Source organism: Mandrillus leucophaeus, unplaced genomic scaffold (assembly GCF_000951045.1).
Source record: "Mandrillus leucophaeus isolate KB7577 unplaced genomic scaffold, Mleu.le_1.0 Scaffold2406, whole genome shotgun sequence".
Taxonomy (NCBI): domain Eukaryota; kingdom Metazoa; phylum Chordata; class Mammalia; order Primates; family Cercopithecidae; genus Mandrillus; species Mandrillus leucophaeus.
The window spans coordinates 30,470-51,538 of record NW_012102484.1 but is presented as its reverse complement, the minus strand read 5'-3'; the positions used below and the strand labels follow the sequence as shown (position 1 = coordinate 51,538).

The 21,069-nt window shown below is 36.5% G+C and overlaps 1 protein-coding gene across 1 annotated transcript in view; it reads left to right on the top strand.

Annotated features, from left to right (window-relative positions):
* Window positions 1–10,032: 10,032 nt before the first annotated feature.
* TMLHE (trimethyllysine hydroxylase, epsilon) overlaps window positions 10,033–21,069 on the top strand; it is a 31,323-nt gene continuing 20,286 nt past the window's right edge. Inside the window, exon 1 of the mRNA XM_011982661.1 lies at window positions 10,033–10,213. Coding sequence (XP_011838051.1) covers window positions 10,033–10,213 — 181 coding nt within the window. The remainder of the gene's footprint in view (window positions 10,214–21,069) is intronic.

The window sequence follows — 21,069 nt, the reverse complement described above, 5'->3', positions numbered from 1 at the left end:
CCTCAGGCTTGTAGAAATGCATATTTGTAAAGACATCAAGAACAATATTTTAACTATACTCTCAGAAAGAAAAAGTACATGTGTCCTGGAATGGGTAAATTATAACTCACTTGATATTACTAAACTACTCTCAGTAATCAAAGGCATTAAGGAAAATAGGAAAGGTGCTTTAAGATTGGATTTATATGAATATATTACTGAGTCTAACAAAGAAAAAGGGGGTCTCTTCAATCTTCTAATCAGTGAACTAAATGTCTCTTAAGTTAGCTTCTAAAACAAATTTTCAAATAAGTGAGTACTTAAAAAATTACAGTTGTCAACAAAGCCATTCAACAGAAACCTGGTTCTTATTTCTGACAAGGCTATTAGAGGTCGTTTATGGAAATATGGCAGACATAATTACATATCTTAAATGAATGAATGAAACTTCAGCAAGACTAACAAGTCATTTATGATAACCTTCTGGACAAGATAATATGGGTTATAAAATTAATATAATTATGTATTAATTAATTAAATCACCATATTCAAAGAGTGCTGATTAACAGATCATAGGCAAAGGATGAATTTTTTGATGATCTGCTGTATACTCTACCTTTGGATTGACTCAGTCAATAATGTACAAGGAAGCAAGTAGCAGGAAGTTAGGCTGAGAGGTAGCTCAGAACCAGGTAGTAGAAGGCATTACATTAAGGACATTGGATTTTACATTGAAAAGCCTAGGGAGACATTCAAATGGAGTGACAAACTGACACATTTGAGTTAACTCTTCCTACCATGTGCAAAAAGTTTGAAGGGAGGGCAAGAGTAGATAGGTCAATTAGAAGGCTGTTGCAGTCTTTAAGTGAGAAATAATGATGGGCCTGGACAGGCATGTTGGCAAGTAGAGAGACACTACGGTGGGTGAAGTTTGAGAATCATTTAGGGGATAAAATTTATCATGACTTGATAATTGGCTAGGGGGGAAAACTTTTTTTAATGAGGTATCGAGTTTGAGGCACTGATTTTTGAGTTACTCAACTGGTTGAATGAGACTAGAATTTACTGTGAGGAGGAACTCTGTGGGAGGAGACAGTTTAGGTGTAGGGGAGATCAGGATGTCATTAAAAGGTGCTTCATAAGGATAGGAATATTTTTGATTGCTGATATATTTTCAGCACCTTTAACAGTGTCTGGCACCTAGTATGTATAAAGGTCTGATATATTTGCAATAGGAGTCCTAGAACAAAAGGAGAGAGAATGGTACAGAAGCAATATTTAAAGATATGATGATGAGGAATTTTTGAAAAGTAATAAAAGCTTTGCATTATTTTTCTATAGCTGCATATCAAATTACCACAAACTTAGTGGTTTAAAACAACATCCATTTATTAGCTAACAGTTCTATAGATCAGAAGTCCAGGTGTGGCATGACAGAGTTCTCTGGTCATGGTATTAAAGGCTGAAATCCCAATGTTGGCCAGGCTACATTCCTTTCTGGAAGCTATGGCTAACAATTCACATGTAGCCTCATTCAGGTTGGCTGAATTCAGTTCCTTGTAGCCATAGGACTGAAGTCCCTGTTTCATTGCCACATGTCGGCTGTGACTCACTCTCATCTTCTAGAGACTGCCTGTCTTACTTGCCACGTAGTTATCTCCATCTTCAAAGCCAATGAAAAATCTTCCTGGCATCAACTCCGTTTCTTGCTTCAAGTCTCTTTCACTAAGAAGAGACCAATTCAAGATGGATTAAAGACTTAAATGTTAGACCTAAAACCATAAAAACCCTAGAAGAAAACCTAGGCAGTACCATTCAGGACATAGGTATGGGCAAGGACTTCATGACTAAAACACCAAAAGCAATGGCAACAAAAGCCAAAATTGACAAATGGGATCTAATTAAACTAAAGAGCTTCTCTGCACAGCAAAGGAAACTACCATCAGAGTGAACAGGCAACCTACAGAATGGGAAAAAATTTTTGCAATCTACCCATCTGACAAAGGGCTGATATCCAGAATCTACAAAGAACTCAAACAAATTTACAAGAAAAAAACAACCCCATCAAAAAGTGGGCAAAGGATATAACAGACACTTCTCAAAAGAAGACATTTATGCAGCCAACAGACCTGTGAAAGAATGCTCATCATCACTGGTCATCAGAGAAATGCAAATCAAAACCACAATGAGATACCATCTCATGCCAGTTAGAATGGCAATCATTAAAAAGTCAGGAAGCAACAGATGCTGGAGAGGATGTGGAGAGATAGGAATGCTTTTACACTGTTGGTGGGAGTGTAAACTAGTTCAACCATTGTGAAAGACAGTGTGGCGATTCCTCAAGGATCTAGAACTAGAATTACCATTTGACCCAGCAATCTCATTACTGGGTATATACCCAGAGGATTATAAGTCATGCTGCTATAAAGACACATGTATACGTGTTTATTGTGGAACTATTCACAATAGCAAAGACTTGGAACCAACCCAAATGTCCATCAATGACAGACTGGATTAAGAAAATGTGGCACATATACACCATGGAATACTATGCAGCCATAAAAAAGGATGAGTTCATGTCCTTTGTAGGGACATGGATGAAGCTGGAAACTATCATTCTCAGCAAACTATCAAAAGGACAGAAAATCAACACCGCACGTTCTCACTCATAGGTGGGAATTGAACAATGAGAATACTTGTACACAAGAAGGGGAACATCACACACTGGGGCCTGTCGTGGGGTGGGAGGCTGGGGGAGGGATAGCATTAAGAGAAATACCTAATGTAAATGATGAGTTGATGGGTGCAGCAAACCAACATGGCACATGTATACATATGTATCAAACCTGCACGTTGTGCACATGTACCCCAGAACTTAAAGTATAATTAAAAAAAAAAAAAAAGAGAGACCAGCCTCTTTTAAAGGATTGCTGGATTAGGTCATCCCAACGAAGGGCTATTCCCCTTTCTTAAAGTCAGCTGTCCCATATACATTACCTAATAATGCAAGTGAAACCTTATCATATTCATAATCCCTCTCACACTCCAGGGGAAAGGATTTTACAACAGCAAGGACAACTAGAGGTCATCTTAGAAATCTGCCTGTCACAAGCATCAGTTCGTGGATTCAAAAAGTACCATAACCCAAAGCAGAATAAATAAATAAAAAACCCTCATCTAGGTGTATTTTAGTAAGAACTGCCAAAAAAAAAAATAAAGAAAAAAAAGTCTTAAAAGCATTTGGAGAAAAAAAAAAGTATTACCTTACAAGGAATAGCAATTAGATTGACTTTGAGTTTTCAACAAAAACAACATGAAGATAATAGAATTACATTTTTAAAATGCTGACAAAAGTAGCTGTCAACCTAAAATTGTATCTGGTGAATTCTATATCCAGCCTTTTAAAATGGAAGTAAAATAGATGTTTTTAGATGGTCCATAACTTAGGGAACCTGTCACCAAAAATCAAAGGAAATATTAAGGATCTTCAGGCAGAAATAAACTGATCCTAAATGAAATCTTGGAAATATATAATGAATGAAGTGCAGGGGGGAGGTTAAATATGTGGGTGGATCTGAATGTCCATTGATCATATTTTAAAAAATAGTAATGTATTGGCAAAGCAAGGTAGTGCATACCTGTAGTCCCAGCTACTCGAGAGGCTGAGGTGAGGATCTTGAGCCTAGGAGTTTGAGGCTGCAGTGTGCCATAATCATGCCACTGCACTCCAGCCTGGGTGACAGAGCGAGGCTTGAATCTATAAATGAATGAATGAATGAATGAATAAATAAAAATAGTAATGTCATGTGGCGTGTGTGTGTATGCAATTAAAATACATAATAATAGCAATTGAGGGAGGAAGATAAATGGAGTTAACATAAACCCTCTAATTTGTGTTATACTTTAGTAAGTCAAATATATATGTTATTATTCATAGAATAATCACTAAAAACAGTAAAAGAATGTGTAACAATTAGACAAGGAGTAAATTGAATAATACAAATTACCATATTAGTACAAAACAAAGCAAGAAGAGAAAAGATAACAGAATAGGCAAGACAAACAGAAAGTAAATAGTGATATAGTGGAGTTAAATATATCAGTAATTATAGTAAATGTAAATGGACTGAATACCTCAGTTAAATGACAAAGATTATTAGAATGGTTAAAAAATACAAAATCTACATCTTGTTTATGAGACATATATAAAATGTAAAGATATAGGAAGGTTGAAAGTAAGAGGATGGAAGAAGTATAGATGCAGATACTACCCAAAAGAAAACTGATATAGCTATGTTAATACCAGACAAAGGTGACTTTAAGGTAGAAATATTTACTAAATATAGAGCTATTTTATAATGATAACAGGGGCAATCCACCAAGAAGATACAATTATTCTGATTTGTATACACTTAACACTCAAAATAGGCAAAGCAAAAATTTTCTGATGCCCAATAAATAAATTCATAATCACAATCAGAGATCTTAAAATATATCCCTCAGTAACTGATAGAATATCAGACAAAAAAGAGAAAATCAGTAACTATATAGAAGAGTTGGACAGTAATATTAACAAACTTGACCTAATTGACATATATAGACAACCACATGCAACAATTGCAGAATACATATTCTTTTCTGCACATAGAATAATACGTGATGTGTTGACTCATAAAGCAAATCTCAAAAACTTTAAACAATTATAGTATTTTTTGACCACACTGACATTAAGTTAGAAAACAAGAAACAAATTAGAAAATCTCCCTAAAATTAGTAGTATACTTTAAAATAACCTGTGGGCCAAATTTTTAAAAATTGTAATGGAAAATAGAAAGTATGTTGAGCTGACTGAGAAATGGAAATATAGCATATCAAAATTCAAAGGGATACTGTTAAACCCTTACTGTAAGGGAAATTTGTGGCCTTAAAATGTATATTCCACAAAAGAGGAAAAGCTAAAAATCAATGACATATGGATCCATCTCAGGAAATTGGAAAAACAATAGAAAATTAATCCTAAAGAATGTAGAAGGAAGCAAAGATAAGAACAGAATTTCCTGTAAGAAAGACATATTTGATAGACAGCATTATCGAAACCGAAAGTTTCTTTTATGAAAAGACTAATAAAATTGATAATACCACTAGAAATATGGATAAAGAAACAAAAGGAGAGAGAGAAAGCATAAATAACCAATATTAGGAATGAGACGAGCTATCATTGTATATCATAAAACAGAACAGTTACAGTTGGATATGGTAAATAATTTTAAGTCAGTGTACTAAAAATTTAAATAAAATACATAGATTCCTAGGAAACATAACTTACCAAAAAGAACACAAGAAGACAAATTTCTGCACTGATCTATAACTATTAAGTAACTCAAACCCATCTCACAAAGTAAAGCCAAGACTCAGATGCCTTCACTGAGTAATTCTATCAAAATTTAAGAAAGAAATAATACCAATCTCGCATGACATTTTCCAGAGAACAGAAGAAAGTGGAGGTCTTTACAACTCTTTTTATAAAGTTAGAATAACCCTGTAACTAAAATATTATAAGGAACATATGAGAAAGGAAAATTTGGGGCTAATTTTAGACATTAATATAGATGCAAAATTTCTAACAAACTATTAGAAAATTGTAACCAGTGGTGTATTAAAAGGATAATATACCCTATTGTAGTTTGGTTTATGCCAACGTTGCAAAGTTGGTTTACATTTTGAAAGTGAATCAAGGTAACTCACCACAGAAACAAAGGAGAAAAATCATATAGTCAAATCAATAAATGCAAAAAAAAAAAAACCCTAAAATTCAACATCCATTTATGAGAGAAAAAAATATTTTAGCAAACTAGGAATAAAAAGTAACTTCTGATAAAGGTTATTTACAAAACCATCTACAACATGCCACCCACAATATCCAACATTCAAAAAAATACTACATATATAACAAAATGGGTAAATAGTCATAGTAAGGAGGGAGGACAATAGTCAATAAAGGCAGACTCACAGATAACCCAGATATTGGTGTTTTCTGACCAGGACATTAAAACTGTTACTGTAAATATATTAGAGAACTTACAGGAGCAAATGAGTGAAATGAAGGAACAGATGGAAAACTTTAGAGGATAAACAGAATTTCTAAATAAGGACCAAGTGGAAATACTAGAACTGAAGAGTAAAGTGGAGGTAACATTTCCTAACTTATTTTGTGATCATTAAAAAGTCAAGAAACAACAGATGCTGGAGAGGATGTGGAGAAATAGGAACACTTTTACACTGTTGGTGGTAGTGTAAATTAGTTCAACCATTGTGGAAGACAGTTTGGCGATTCCTCAAGGATCCAGAACTAGAAATACCATTTGACCCAGCAATCCCATTACTGGGTATATAACCAAAAGATTATAAATCATTCTATGATAAAGACACATGAGCACTTATGTTTATTGCGGCACTATTCACAATAGCAAAGACTTGGAAACAACCCAAATGCCCATCAGTGACAGACTGGATAAAGAAAATGTGGCACATATATACCATGGAATACTATGTAGCCATAAAAAGGATGAGTTCATGTCCTTTGTAGGGGCGTGGATGAAGCTGGAAACCATCATTCTCAGCAAACTAACACAGGAACAGAAAACCAAACACCGCGTGTTCTCACTCATAAGTGGGAGTTGAACAATGAGAACACATGGGCACAGGGAGGGGAACATCACCCACTGGGGCCTGTTGGGGGGTGGGGGCTAGGTGAGAGATAGCATTAGGAGAAATACCTAATGTAGGTGACAGGTTGATGGGTGCAGCAAATCACCATGGCACGTGTTACCTATGTAACAAACCTGCACGTTCTGCACATGTATCCCATAACTTAAAATACAATTTTAAAAACCCAGCATAAATCAGATAAAATACCTGATAAAGATGTCACAGACACCTACACACACGAGACCATGTATTTCTCATGTATCACATAATCAAATGGGGTTTATTTCAGAAATGCAAGGTTGTTTTGACATAGGAAGTCAATCAGAATTATTAACCACTTTACTAGAATAAAGCAACAAGCCATAAAATAATCTCAATAGATGTAGAAAGTACATTTACTAAAATTCAACTCATATTCCTGATAAATACTCTCAGAAAACTAGGAATTGAAGGAAACCTCCCCAACCAGAAAAAGGCCATTAATAACAGTAACAAAAAAATCAAAAAACATGGCTAACAACATACTTAATCATGAAACTAGAATGTTTTCTCCTAAGATCAGGAACAAAGCAAGGTTGTCCATGCTCACTCCTCCTAACTAGTGAGTGCAATGCAGCAAAAAATCCTGAGAAATTTCCAAAACACTTACTGGAAGTAATAATTGTTTTTAATAAGATTACAGCATTCCAGGTCAGAATATAAAGATCAGTTGCATTGTGTATACTGTTAGCAATTGCAAATTGAAATTTTAAAATGCTGCTTGTAATAGCACAATAAATCACTTAGGAATGAATTCAATGAAAGATGTGCAAGACCTCTATACTTGTTATTGTCAGACATCTTCATTTTTGCCGATCAAATTGTTATATCATATCTTACTGTGGCTAGATTACAATTCCCTAATCATTAATGATGTTGAACATCTCTTCATGAATTTATTGACCATATTGACCATATGTGTTTTCTCTTAGAAATGTGTGTTCATACTATTTGCTCACATATTGTTTGCTTTTCCCATTGATTTGTATGATGTCCTTTTTTTTTTTTTTCTGAGACAGAGTCTCACTCTGTCACCAGACTGGAGTGCAGTGGCACAATCTCAGCTCACTGCAACCTTCGCCTCCTGGGTTCAAGTGATTCTCTTGCCTCAGCCTCCTGAGTAGCTGGGATTACAGGTGCGTGCCACCACACCCAGCTAATTTTTGTATTTTTTAGTAGAGATGGGGTTTCACCATGTTGGTCAGGCTGGTCTCGAACTCCTGACAATATGATCCACCCGCCTCGGCCTCCCAAAGTGCTGGGATTTCAGGCGTGAGCCACCATGCCCAGCCTGTAGGATGTCTTTAAACATTCTTGATATTAATACTTTGTCAGTTGTATGAATTTCAGATACCTGCTGCCAGTTTGCAAATTGCTTGATTAATAATCCCTTGTTAGGGCCGGGCGCGGTGGCTCAAGCCTGTAATCCCAGCACTTTGGGAGGCCGAGACGGGTGGATCACGAGGTCAGGAGATCGAGACCATCCTGGCTAACACGGTGAAATCCCGTCTCTACTAAAAAATACAAAAAACATTAGCCGGGCGAGGTGGCGGGCGCCTGTAGTCCCAGCTACTCGGGAGGCTGAGGCAGGAGAATGGCGGGAACCCGGGAGGCGGAGCTTGCAGTGAGCTGAGATCCGGCCACTGCACTCCAGCCTGGGTGACAGAGCGAGACTCCGTCTCAAAAAAATAAAAAAATAAAAAATAAAGTACCTATTATAAACCTGCTTAGTAATATTTATTTTGTGAAATCATGAAGTGAGTGAATATACTTGATTAAGAGCAGATTTTGGGGAGATTATTCGATGTAGTGGGAGAAGACTGTTTGATTAAGAATTGAATATTTGACTACGAGTTGGAAATTTCTTTTCTTTCAAGATCCAGATAGCATGTGTTGTAGACTTCATAGACTACAAATGAGAAATTCTAGTCTGGTTTTCGTCTGGAGTCTTGGTCTTATACTCATCTTTGTTTTTCTTTACAACTCCTTAAAAAATACAAAATCCATTTCAGTTTGTGGGTCACAGATTGCCAACCCCTGTTTTAGACAGTACCTATAGGTAGGAGGTTGGAAACAAGAGACAGTGAAGAAATAAATGTAACCCAGATATCAGCAGAGGACTTTCTGTGCTCTCCTCCTTGCCCTCAGCCACAAAATCTCAATAAAGTTGACTTTAGCCTTCCATTCTCTATCCTGTAATTACAGACTGCTCCCTAGTGATTAGTAAATTCTACTATATCTCTAGCTGTGGCTTTAGTGTATATGATTGCTTTCATCCCATATCAACATGAAGTTCAGTCCTTTCATCAGCTTACAACTCACATACCCACACATATGCATGTGCACACACACACACACACACACAGAGGGACTCACTAGTTCACTCAGGAGAAGCATTTTGTGGATTTAGTTACATTACTGCATATTTGAGGGTGTAATTGAGAAGGTTCACATTGAGAACCACACAGCCTATCTGCAATCACATAGCTCTCTCAGTCTTCCACCACAGGACAAATTAATTCCTCTTAAGACCTTATGCAAATGGTGTTGTTTTATTAACTTTTCTAAAACTATGCTACTCGGCATCACCACCTCCAAGCACGTTTATCCAGGCATTTTCTCAACAGATACAGTTTATTCCTAACAGCCATAATAATGATAATAATAGCAGCAATACATATGTAGGGCTTAGTATGGAACATATAATTCTAAGTATTTTAGTCCTCACAGGAAAGCCATGAGATAAATACTATTATCAACTTCATTTTACAAAGGAAGAAATAGAGTCACTGAGGGTTTAAGTAACTTGCCCACAGCGGAGAAGAAACTTTCACATAGTCAGAATAGGGGTGATTAATAGTATCACAAGCAGAGAGACCCAGAAGGATGAGACATGAAAAATAATCCTTTTACAATTATGGGTCAGTTGACAGGATGATGATGGATACATTCTGAGAAATGCCTCATTCAGCAATTTCATGGTTGTATGAACATCTTAGAGTGTAAACAAACCCAGATATATATATATCTATGTATATAGCCTGTTGCTCCTAGGCTACAAACCTGCATAGCATGTGACTGTACTGAATACTGTATGACATACAATAAGAGTGGCTAATGAGAAAATGTAAGTAATGGTTATAGATCACTTATGCTTAGCTTTTCACAATTTCTCCTTTGTTTAATCCTCTGTATTGAGATCATTAAATCTATCATTTTACATAATTATATCTGTAATGTTATTCCTACAGCCTCATAAAAGTTGTTTTATATTACTACTAACTTGTTATTATCCAATCTTCTAGGATGTGGTACCACAGATTGTCCCACCTACAAAGCAGGCTTCAGGACTTGCTGAAGGGAGGAGTCATATATCCAGCCCTTTCACAGCCCAACTTCAAAAGCTTACTTCCTTTAGCTGTCCATTGGCACCATACAGTCTCCAAGTCTCTGACTTGTGCTTGGCAGCAACATGAAGATCATTTTGGTAAGAGATGTGTGAAGACAGATACTTTTTAAAACTTGTGGTAAGAAATATTTGCTTTGGCAGCACATATATCAAAAATTGGAATGACAAAATTGTGGTAAGAAAACACACAGTATAAAATTTATTCTCTTAACCATTTTAAGTGTACAATTCACATTGTTATGCAATGATAAATACCTTCTGTGTGGTCTGAAAATACTTTTTGTGGAGTTGACAGGACCTCTAGCCATTTATTTTTAAGATTAGCCTACAAGTTGGGAGAAAGACAAAAATAACAGAAGGCAATAGCAAAATCCCTTCTCAACTAGGGGAAGGCAACTCAGCCTGTTCCAGCCCCACTCCATCTCCCTGTCTTACCTAAGGGAAAAAAAAAGAAAGAAAGAAAAGAAAGCCTTAATATACAAGGGAGCGGGTTTCAAAGACATAGACTAGGAATGTTACAACCACAGAAAGTATTAGTTTGTGTAATTTGTTATGGCAGCCTTAGAAGACTCATTACCTATGTGTATGAGTCTTCTAAGGCTGCCATAACAAATTACACAAACTAGGTGGTTTAAAACAACAGTTTATTTTCTCATAGTCTTGGAGGGTTGGTAAGGCCATGCTCCCTCCAAAGGCTTTGGGAGAGAGTTTTTCCTTGCCTTTTCTAGTTTCTTATGGTTGCTGGCAATCCTTGGCATTACTTTGCTTGTGCCAGCATTACTCCAATCTCTGCTTTCATATTCACAGGGCCTTCTTCACAATGCCTAATCTCTGTCTTCAAATATTTCTCTCTTTATAAAGATAGCAGTCATTGGATTTAGAGCCCACCCTAATCCAGTGTGACCTCATTTTAACTTGATTACATCTGCAAAGACGCTTTCTAAATAAGGTTACGTTCACAGGTACCAGGGATTCGGACTTCAACGTATCTTTTGGGGGGTTACAGTTCAATCTACCACACCCTGGAAGAGAAACAAAAACAATTGTGAAAGTCACACTTCCAAGACACAGGCCCACTATGCACTCCAGAGACTGAGAATCTGAAGATTGTAGAATGCCCTCATCCCCCCACACCCTACAACAAGCTAATAAGCCTCCAGTTAAAATGACAATGGATTACAGCTGGAAGAGCTGCAAGAGACAACCTGTCTCTGAGGTACAGCACAAAGGGAAGGGCCAAGGCCAAGAGAGAAGACAAAAGCAAAATCACTAGAGAAATTTAATGCTTCTGGTACCCACAGAGACAACAAACATCAAACACAACCTAACTCTGGGCCAGATTAATATATATATTCATGGTAAAATCCTATTTACCTCAGTAGCTATTGCTCTATACAAGATGTCTGGCTTTTAACAATAACAGAATTACAAAACTTGCTAAGGCAAGAAATAACACAATTTGAAGAGGCAAAGCAATATCAGAACCAGACTTACATATGACACAGGTGTTGAAATTATCAGTCAGAATTTTAGGACTTTTTTGTATTTCTGTGAAAAATGTAATTGAAATTTTGACAGGAGCTGCATTGAATCTGTAGATCACTTTGAATAGTATAGATATTTTGACAATATTAATTCTTCCAATCCATGAAGATAGAATATTTTTTCATTTATTTATGTGTTCTCCAATTTATTTAATCAATATTTTATAGTTTTGAGTGTAGAGATTATTAATCTCCTTGGTTAAATTTATTCCTAAGTATTTTTTGCAACTATTATAAATAGGATTGTTTTCTTGATTTCTTTTTCAGTTAGTTCATTGTTAGGGTATAGAAGCATTACTGATTTTTGTATGTTGGTTTTACTGAATTCATTAAGTCTAACAGTTTTTTGGTGGTCTCTTTAGGGTTTTCTATATATAAGATTATTTCATCAGTGAACAGAGACAAATTCATCTCTTTCTTTCCTATTTGCATGTCTTTTATTTCTTTTCCTTGCCTAATTACTCTGGCTATGACTTTCAGTAGTATGTAGAGTAAGAGTAGGAAGAGTAAGCATCATTGTCTTGTTCCTGATCTGAAAGGAAAAGTTTTCAACTTAAGACACCGAATGGCTAAAGCAATCTTGAGCAAAAAGAACAAAGCTGGAGGCATCATACTACGTGATTTCAAAATATATTACAAAGCAATAGTAATCAAAACAATATAGTACTGGCATAAAAATAGACACATTAACAAATTCATTATAAATACACATACACATCTTAAAATAAACAAGCAAGACCTCACACGTAGGCATATTATATTAAAACTGCAGAAAACCAAAGACAAAGAGACATTCTTGGAGGCAGCCTAGTGGGGAGAAAAACACCTTACCTACAGAGAAACAAAGATAAGAATTGCAGTGGACTTCTCATCAGGAACTGTGCAAGCAAGAACACAATGGAATGACAAACTTAAGTGATAAAGGGGGGAAAACTACCAATGTAGAATTATATATCCAGCAAAATGATCCTTCAAAAGTGAAAGATAAAGACTTTTTCATACATCAATACTATTTTGATTACTGTCACTTTGTAAGACCTCCAATTTTGTTCTCATTTTTCAAGATTATTTTGACTATTCGGGGTCCCTTGAGATTCCCTATGACTTTTAGGAAGGTTTTTTTCTGTTTCTACAACAAATTCCATTGGAGTTTTGATAGGTATTGCATTTAATCTGTAGATCACATTGGGTAGTATGGGCATTTTAACAACACTAAGCCTTCCAATCCATGAGCATGAGATGCCTTTCCATTTATTTGTACCTTTCTTTGATTTCTCTTAGCAACATTTTGTAGTTTTCACTGTAAAAGTGTTTCTCTAACTTGGTTAAGTTTATTCCTAAGTATTTCATCCTTTTTGATGCCATATGCAGAAAGCTGAAACTAGATCCCTTCCTTACACCTTATACAAAAATTAACTCAAGATAGATTAAAGACTTAAACATAAGACCTAAAACCATAAAAACCCTAGAAGAAAACCTAGGCAATACCATTCAGGACATAGGCATGGGCAAACACTTCATGACTAAAACACCAAAAGCAATGGCAACAAAAGCCAAAATAGAGAAATGGGATCTGATTAAACGAAATAGCTTCTCCACAGCAAAAGAAACTACCATCAGAGTGAATAGGCAACCTACAGAATGGGAGAAAAGTTTTGCAATCTATCCATCTGACAAAGGGCTAATATTCAGAATCTACAAAGAACTTAAACAAATTTACATGAAAACAAAACAACCCCATCAAAAAGTGGGCAAAGGATATGAACAGACACTTCTCAAAAGAAGACATTTATGCAGGCAACAAACATATGAAAAAAGCTCATCGTCACTGGTCATCAGAGAAATGCAAATCAAAATCATCTCACACCAATTAGAATGTCAATCATTAAGAAGTCAGGAAACAACAGATGCTGGAGAGGATGTGGAGAAATAGTAACGCTTTTACACTGTTGGTGGGAGTGTAAATTAGTTCAACCATTGTGGAAGACAGTGTGGCGATTCCTCAAGGATCTAGAACTAGAAATACCATTTGACCCAGCAATCCCATTACGGGTATATACCCAGAGGATTATAAATCATTCTATGATAAAGACACATGCACACTTATGTTTATTGCAGCACTGTTCACAATTGCAAAGACTTGGAAACAACCCAAACGCCAATCAATAATAGACTGGATAAAGAAAATGTGGCACATATACACCATGGAATACTATGCAGCCATAAAAAAGGATGAGTTCATGTCCTTTGCAGGGACATGGATGATGCTGGAGACCATCATTCTCAGCAAACTAACACAAGAATAGAAAACCAAACACCGCATGTTCTCACTCATAAGTGGGAGTTGAACAATGAGGACACATGAACACAAGGAGGGGAATATCACACACCAGGGTCTGTCGGGGAGTGGAGTCTAGGGGAGGGATAGCATTAGGAGAAATACCTAATGTAGATGACAGGTTGATGGGTGCAGCAAACCACCATGGCACATGTATACCTATGTAACAAACCTGCATATTCTACACATGTATCCCAGAACTTAAAGTATAATAAAAAATAAAATTAAATAAATAAATGGAATTTTTTTCTTAATTTTTCTTCTTAGATTGGTCACCATTAATATGTAGAAATGCAATGGATTTTATGTATTGCTTTTGGAAATCCTGCAAATTTTCTGACATCATTTATTAGTTATAATACTTTTTATTGCATATGGAATCTTTAGGGTTTTCTACATATAAGATCATGTCATCTGTGAATAGAAACAATTTTACTTCATCTTTTCCAGTTTAGATTTCTGTTACTTCTCTTTCTTGTCTAATTTTTCTAGCTAGGAATCCCAGTACTTCAACAATAGTAATATTGAGGGTGGGCATCCTTTCCTTATAGTGTGCATCCATTAACATAGATCTATAATTATTTGTTACTTTTGTGTTTAAAATTTATACCATATTTAAAAGTGATTTACACACTTATATTACAATACTACACAATAAACCTTTACCAGAAGGTTTATATTTTCATATGATTTTGTGTTGCTATTTATCATCCTTTTTCTTCAAGTTGAAGGATCCCTTCAGCATTTCTTGTGGGGCAGATTGAGTGGCGATCAACTTCCTCTCCTTTTGTTTATCTGGGAAGTCTTAATCTCTCCTTCATTTTAGAAGGACAGTTTTATAAAATATAATGTTCTTCTTGGGCAGGTTTTGTTCTTCAGTAATTGAATATATTATTTCACTCCTTTCTAGCCTGCAAGGTTTTGCTAAGAAACCAGCTGATAGTTTAATAGAAGCTCCCTTGTATGTGATGAGTCATTTTTTCCTGCCACTTTCAAGATTCTGTCTGTGTGACTTTTGACAGTTTGATTTTGATGGGTCTCAGTGTAGGTCTCTTTAGATTTATTCCAACTGGAGTTGTTTATTGAATTTGTGTGTCCTTTTCTCTCATCAGATTTGGAGAGTTTTCAGCCATCATTTCTTCAAATAAGCTCTCTACTCATTTCTCTTTTCTCCTTTTGTGATTTCCATCATGCATATGTTGTTCTGCTTGTTGGTGCCCCATAAATCCCTTAGGTTCTCCTCATTTTTCTTCACTTTGTTTTTTTTTTTCTTCTCTTTCTCAATAATTTCAAAGTCCTATCATTGAGTTTACTAATTCTTTTTTCTGCCTGGTCAATTCTGCTATTGAATCCCTCCAGTGAATTTCTCCAATTCAATTATTAGATACTTCATTTCCAGAATTTCTGTTTGATTCATTTTTATAGTTTTATTTATTTGTTGATATTCTCATTTTGTTTATATGTCGGTTTCCTAATTTTGTTTAGTTGCCTGTGTTCTTTTTAAATTCTTCAATTATTCTGGTGATGCTTATTTTGAGTTTTTGTCTAGTAATTTATATATGTCTTTAGGGGTGCTTTCTGGAGGTTTAAATTATTCCTTTGAATAGTCCACATTTCTTTGTTTCTTCATATGTCTTATTATATCTTGTTGAGACTAACATTTGAAAGCTCAGCTACCTTTCTCAGTCTTTGTGGTCTGGTTGCATACAAGGAGGACATTCTCCAATTAGCCCAGTTAAAGACTCTAGAGACCTCCTAATCCTTTCCTGGGAATGCATACTCTTCTGGGATTGTGCATATAAACATCTAATTGAAGAGATTTATCAGTTTCCATTCAGGAGTTCCCCTTGATACTGCCATCACTCTGTTTCTGTAGTAAACTAGGGTATTGGAGCTCCACATAATGTCTGTCTATAGTCTACAGACTCTGGTGCCAAGCCAAGCCACATAGATCACTTTTGTTCTCAGCAAGCCCCCAACCTGGCATCCCATTGCTGTCAGTTCTTAGATTCAGGCAAGACAGAAACCAGTCTTTTAGATAACACCCTGAAAAGTTAGAATGTTGGACATTCAGCTTCTTTTCCCCACTAGGGTAAGTCAAGAGGTAGGGGTTTCCTCTCAGTTACAATGTACCAAGCTGGGAGAAGTGTCTCTGGTGAAGAAATGCCATGAATTTTCCTACTGGGTTTTGGTGAGGTTGACTTTGCACTTGCTTGGAGTACAGCAACCTTTTAACTCATTTCTGAATTTGTCATAAAGGCAATTGTTCCATAAATTGTTATTCAATCCATGGGGGAAGGAGGGTCTTTTGTTTTCTATTTGCCATCTTGCTGATGGCACTCCTGGAATATTATTTTAATATGGGAGATATTACATGTTTGCTAAATGAGGATGATCCAATAGGGAAGGAAAATTTGGTGATGCAAAAGAGAAGAATAGAACTGCTTCGGGAGCATAGTCCCTAAGTAGGAAAGAAGAGATAGAATCTAGTTCATAAATGGTAGTATTGACCTTGAATATTTACACAAATTATTTCAACGATTATAACAGAAAGAAAGGTGGGATATGTGGGCACAGATGCAGGTAAGTGATTGGATATGGGGCATCAGTTTGTGAAGATTCTCTTACTGCTTCTACATTTTCTTTGAAGGAAGAAGCAAGGTCGTCAGTTGAAAGTGTGAAGGGTGAGGAGGTGTTGGCAGTTTGAGGATAGGGGAGATGGTATGACACAGTCTTCTTAGAGAGTGAGTGATTTTACTAGGAAATTATGCAAGAATTGTTTGGCTGTATTGAGTACTAATTTGAGATTTTTCATGATGAGTTTAAAATGATACTAGGTAGTACAGTTTTTAAAATTTTCTCTATCGTAAGTGTCCATCAATGGATGAATGGATGAAGAAAGTGAAGTATACATACACAATGTAACACTACTCAGCCATAAAAAGAATCAAATCCTGTCATTTACAGCAACATGAATGAGCCTGGAGGAATTTATGTTGAAGGAAATAAGCCAGGCACAGGAAGACAAATACTGCATTATCTCACTCATACGTGGAATCTAAAAAATTTGATCTCATAGAAGTGAGTAGAATGGTGGTTATCAGAGGCTAGGGTGATTGCGGGGAGGGAAGATAGAGACATGTTGGTCAGAGGATACATAATTAGAGTTAGATAGGAGGAATAAATTTCAAGAGATCTATCATATAGCAAAATGACTATAGTTAATGATGATACTATATTCTTGGGTGCAGCACACCAACATGGCACAAATATACATATGTAACAAACCTGCACGTTGTGCACATGTACCCTAGAACTTAAAGTATAATTAAAAAAAAAAAAAACAGAGTTGATGTTACATATTAGCACCACAAAAATAATAACTATGTGAAGTGTTCCATTTATTAATTGATTAGATTTAGCCATTCCAAAATGTATATATACTTTAAAACATCATGTTTACAAGATAACAACACACATTATTCGTCAATTAAAAAAATAAAACATAAAAGAAAATTTTTTCTCCAGCAATGTTCAGCTGCTTGGCTGCACAGGAAGTAGGAATTTGAGTTTATCATGGTTGGGGCTTTGTCAGGGAAGTATGGCACAGAGAGAGGGGACAAGGAAGTTAAGACTGTTTGCAAGGAATTGATTAAAATGATGGACCATGGAATATGGGCTCTGTAAGGAGGGAAGTGAGGACATTAAAGGAAACAAGATGACAGAGAGTGGAAGGATTATTGTAGTGAGGAGTGCCAGAATAATTGAACTGGAATGGTAACAAGAGGTGGCTAGAGTATGGAATGTTTTAAATGAAAATGTTGGGAGTACTGTAATTAATGATGATGAAGTTGCCAAGGATGACAGGGAAAGGGTAAAGTGGACAACAGTAAACTGGACTTCATTAAAAATGGAGAGTGACTCAAGAGGTATTTGATTAGAATAATTAAGAAAGCATGATCTTCAAAGAAGCTTGGGTTTTAGAGGAAGGAGGTAGAAAAAGTGGTCCAAAAACAACATTGAGAAGCAAGGAGGTAACTATCTTAACAGGATTACTGCAGCCTTGTCTTGCTCTCCTGATGATCCATTATCCATCCTGAAACTAGAGTGCTCTTTCTAAACTACAATCTGATTTTACTACCTTGATTTTTAAAATCCTTTTATAGAGTCCCACTGTCTATAGATGATGAATACCTGAATGTGTCAGGAGAAAGGAGTGTAAATGGAGAGGTTATATGTATTTCAGAAAGATTTAGGAAGTGGAATCAACAGACCTTGGTGATTGATTAAACGTGAGTTATAAAAGATGAATCGAGGTGAGTTTCAAGTTTCTTTTCTGTATTAAAATTTTGATAAGATCTAATTAATAAGCATTTGCTGAGTGTTAATTTTATTAACTGAGCTGAGAACTGTTAGAGAACCAAAGATGGAAGATTCCTTTTCTTAGTGTAAGATGTAGAGTCCCTGAAACGAATAAAATAAGTAAATAAATATGAGAAGCATAATTAGCTTATGCCAGACACAAATGTAAATTGAGTTGATACCTACCAAATATTTAATTTCAAAGAGGAAATAGATTATTCAAAGAAGCTGCCTTGAATAAATGAATTTTTAGCTATATTTTGAAGGAGAAGGTAGTCATTTAATCAGATGGTCCTTTAATTAATTTCTCCTGTGATTTCAAGGAGAAAAATTACAAGTGAAAAGGCAAGAATGGACTCCAGTCAGCAAAAGGACAGTAAGCATACCAACTTAACAAAAATGAAGGGATATATTGAAGCCTACTAAAAGGCAAGTCTAGCCACACAGTAGTTTATTCCACTACTATACTGCTTAGATAACTAGCAACTCTTAACATGAAAATGGAATATAGCATATAGTCAGGATTACTAGGTATCTAGTAGAGCAGGAGAAGATCATTTGTAGATATGTGACCTGTATTGGAGTTACCAGTAAGGCAGCTGCACCACTGCTTGATTTACCATTGATTTATTCAACAAACATTTAATGTATACCTACCAGGATTCAGACATTGTCCTAAGTGCAAAGCATGCAGAGATGAAGACACATTCCCTATCCTCAAGATACTCACAGTCTTGTGGCAATGATAAGCATAAGACAACATGAGAAATTCTTTTAGGCAATGCATAGGGTGCTGTAAGAACAAAGAGGAAAGGTACTTAATCCAACCTGGAGAGTTATGAATGACTGCCTGCAGGGCACAACTACTAAGCTAAGTCATGAGTATTGAATATGAACTAGGCAGGGCAAGAGGGATGAGGCAGTGAATAAGAATGTTTCAGTTAGAGGGAACTATATGTATAAGAGTTGGGCTACAGAGAATATGTCATATTGGCCTACATGGACTGCTATGTCAAGTGCAAGGAAGGGTTGATAAAAGAGGCTACAGAGGTTAGCCAGGGCCACATTGTGCACACCCTTGTAGGCAATCTTGAGGAGATTGGTCTTTACCCTATTGTAATGGGGAACTACTTAAGAGATTCTAAGCTAAATTTCATTGGAAAGAGTATTTTGACTGATGTATGGCGCTTAAATGGAGACAGGTGTTAGTTAAGTTTCAAATGCTATTAAGGTGGTAGTATTAGCTACTCTTGCCAGCTCACTAGAAGTGGAGGAGGGGATGAACAAAAGAGTTTCTGCTACAGTTTATCTCAGAGGTCAGCAGACTTTTATCTGTAAAGGACCAGTGCTATGGACTGAATGTGTTTTCTACAAATTTATATGTTGAAGCCCTAACTCCCAATGTGATGGTACTTGAAGATGGAACCTTTGGGAGCTAATTAGGTTATTAGGGTGGAGTCCTCATGATGGAATTAGTGCCATTATAAGAGAGAGCACATTCTCTCTCTATCATTTGAGGATATAGCAACAAGGTAGCCATCTGCAAACCGAGAAGAGGGCCCTCACCAGGAACCAAATGGCCTGGAACCCTCATCTTAGACTTCCCAGCTTCCAGACAGTGAGAAATAAATATCTGTTGTTTAAGCTACCCAGTCTATTGTAATTTTGTTATAGCAGCCTGAACTGACTAACACAGCCAGATAGTAAATATTTTAGGCTTTTCTGGGGCCATGTACAATCTCTGTCCCATGGTTGTCTTAGTTGGCTCAGGCTGTTTTAATAAAATACCATAGCCTAGGTGGCTTAAACAACAGACATTTATTTCTCACAGTTCTGGAGGCTATGAAATCCAACATCAGGGCACCAGCATAGTCAAGTTCTGGTGAGGACTCTCTTCCTGGCTTGCAGATGGCTGCCTTCTGCCTTCTTGCTGGATCTTCACATGGTGGAGAGATAAAGGGCTCCATCTCATCCCTTGTTATAAGAGCACTAATACTATCATTAGGAATCTACCCTCATGGCCTAATTATCTCCTAAAGTCTCCATCTCCAGATACCATCACATTGGGGATTAGAACTTTAACATATGGACTTAGGGGAGACTCAATTCAGTCTATTACATTCCACCCCTAGATTCCCCAAATTCATATTCTTCTCACATAAAATATATACATTCCATCCCAACAACCCCAAGTCTTAACTCATTCCAGCATCCACTCTAAAGATGAAAATTCCAAAGTCTCAACTAAATCTCATCTAAATTAGATATGGGTGAGACTTGAGGTACAATTTATCCTGAGGCAAAATTTCTTCTCCTGTGAAACCAGATAAGTATGTGCTTCCAAAATAGGATGGTGGGACAGGCACAATAGAGACATTCCCATTCCAAACAGAGAGAAATAAGGCCGGGTGCCAGGTGGCTCATGCCTGTAATACCAGCACTTTGGAAGGCTGAGGCAGGCAGATCACTTGAGGTCAGGAGTTCAAGACCAGCCTGACCAACACAGCAAAACCTCGTTTCTACTAAAAATACAAAAATTAGCTGGGCGTGGTGGTGGGCACCTGTAGTCCTAGCTACCAGGGAGGTGGAGGCAGGAGAATCGCTTGAACCCAGGAGGTGGAGGCTGCAGTAAGCTGAGATCATACCACTGCACTCTAGCCTAGGCGACAGAGTGAGACTCTGTCTCAAAA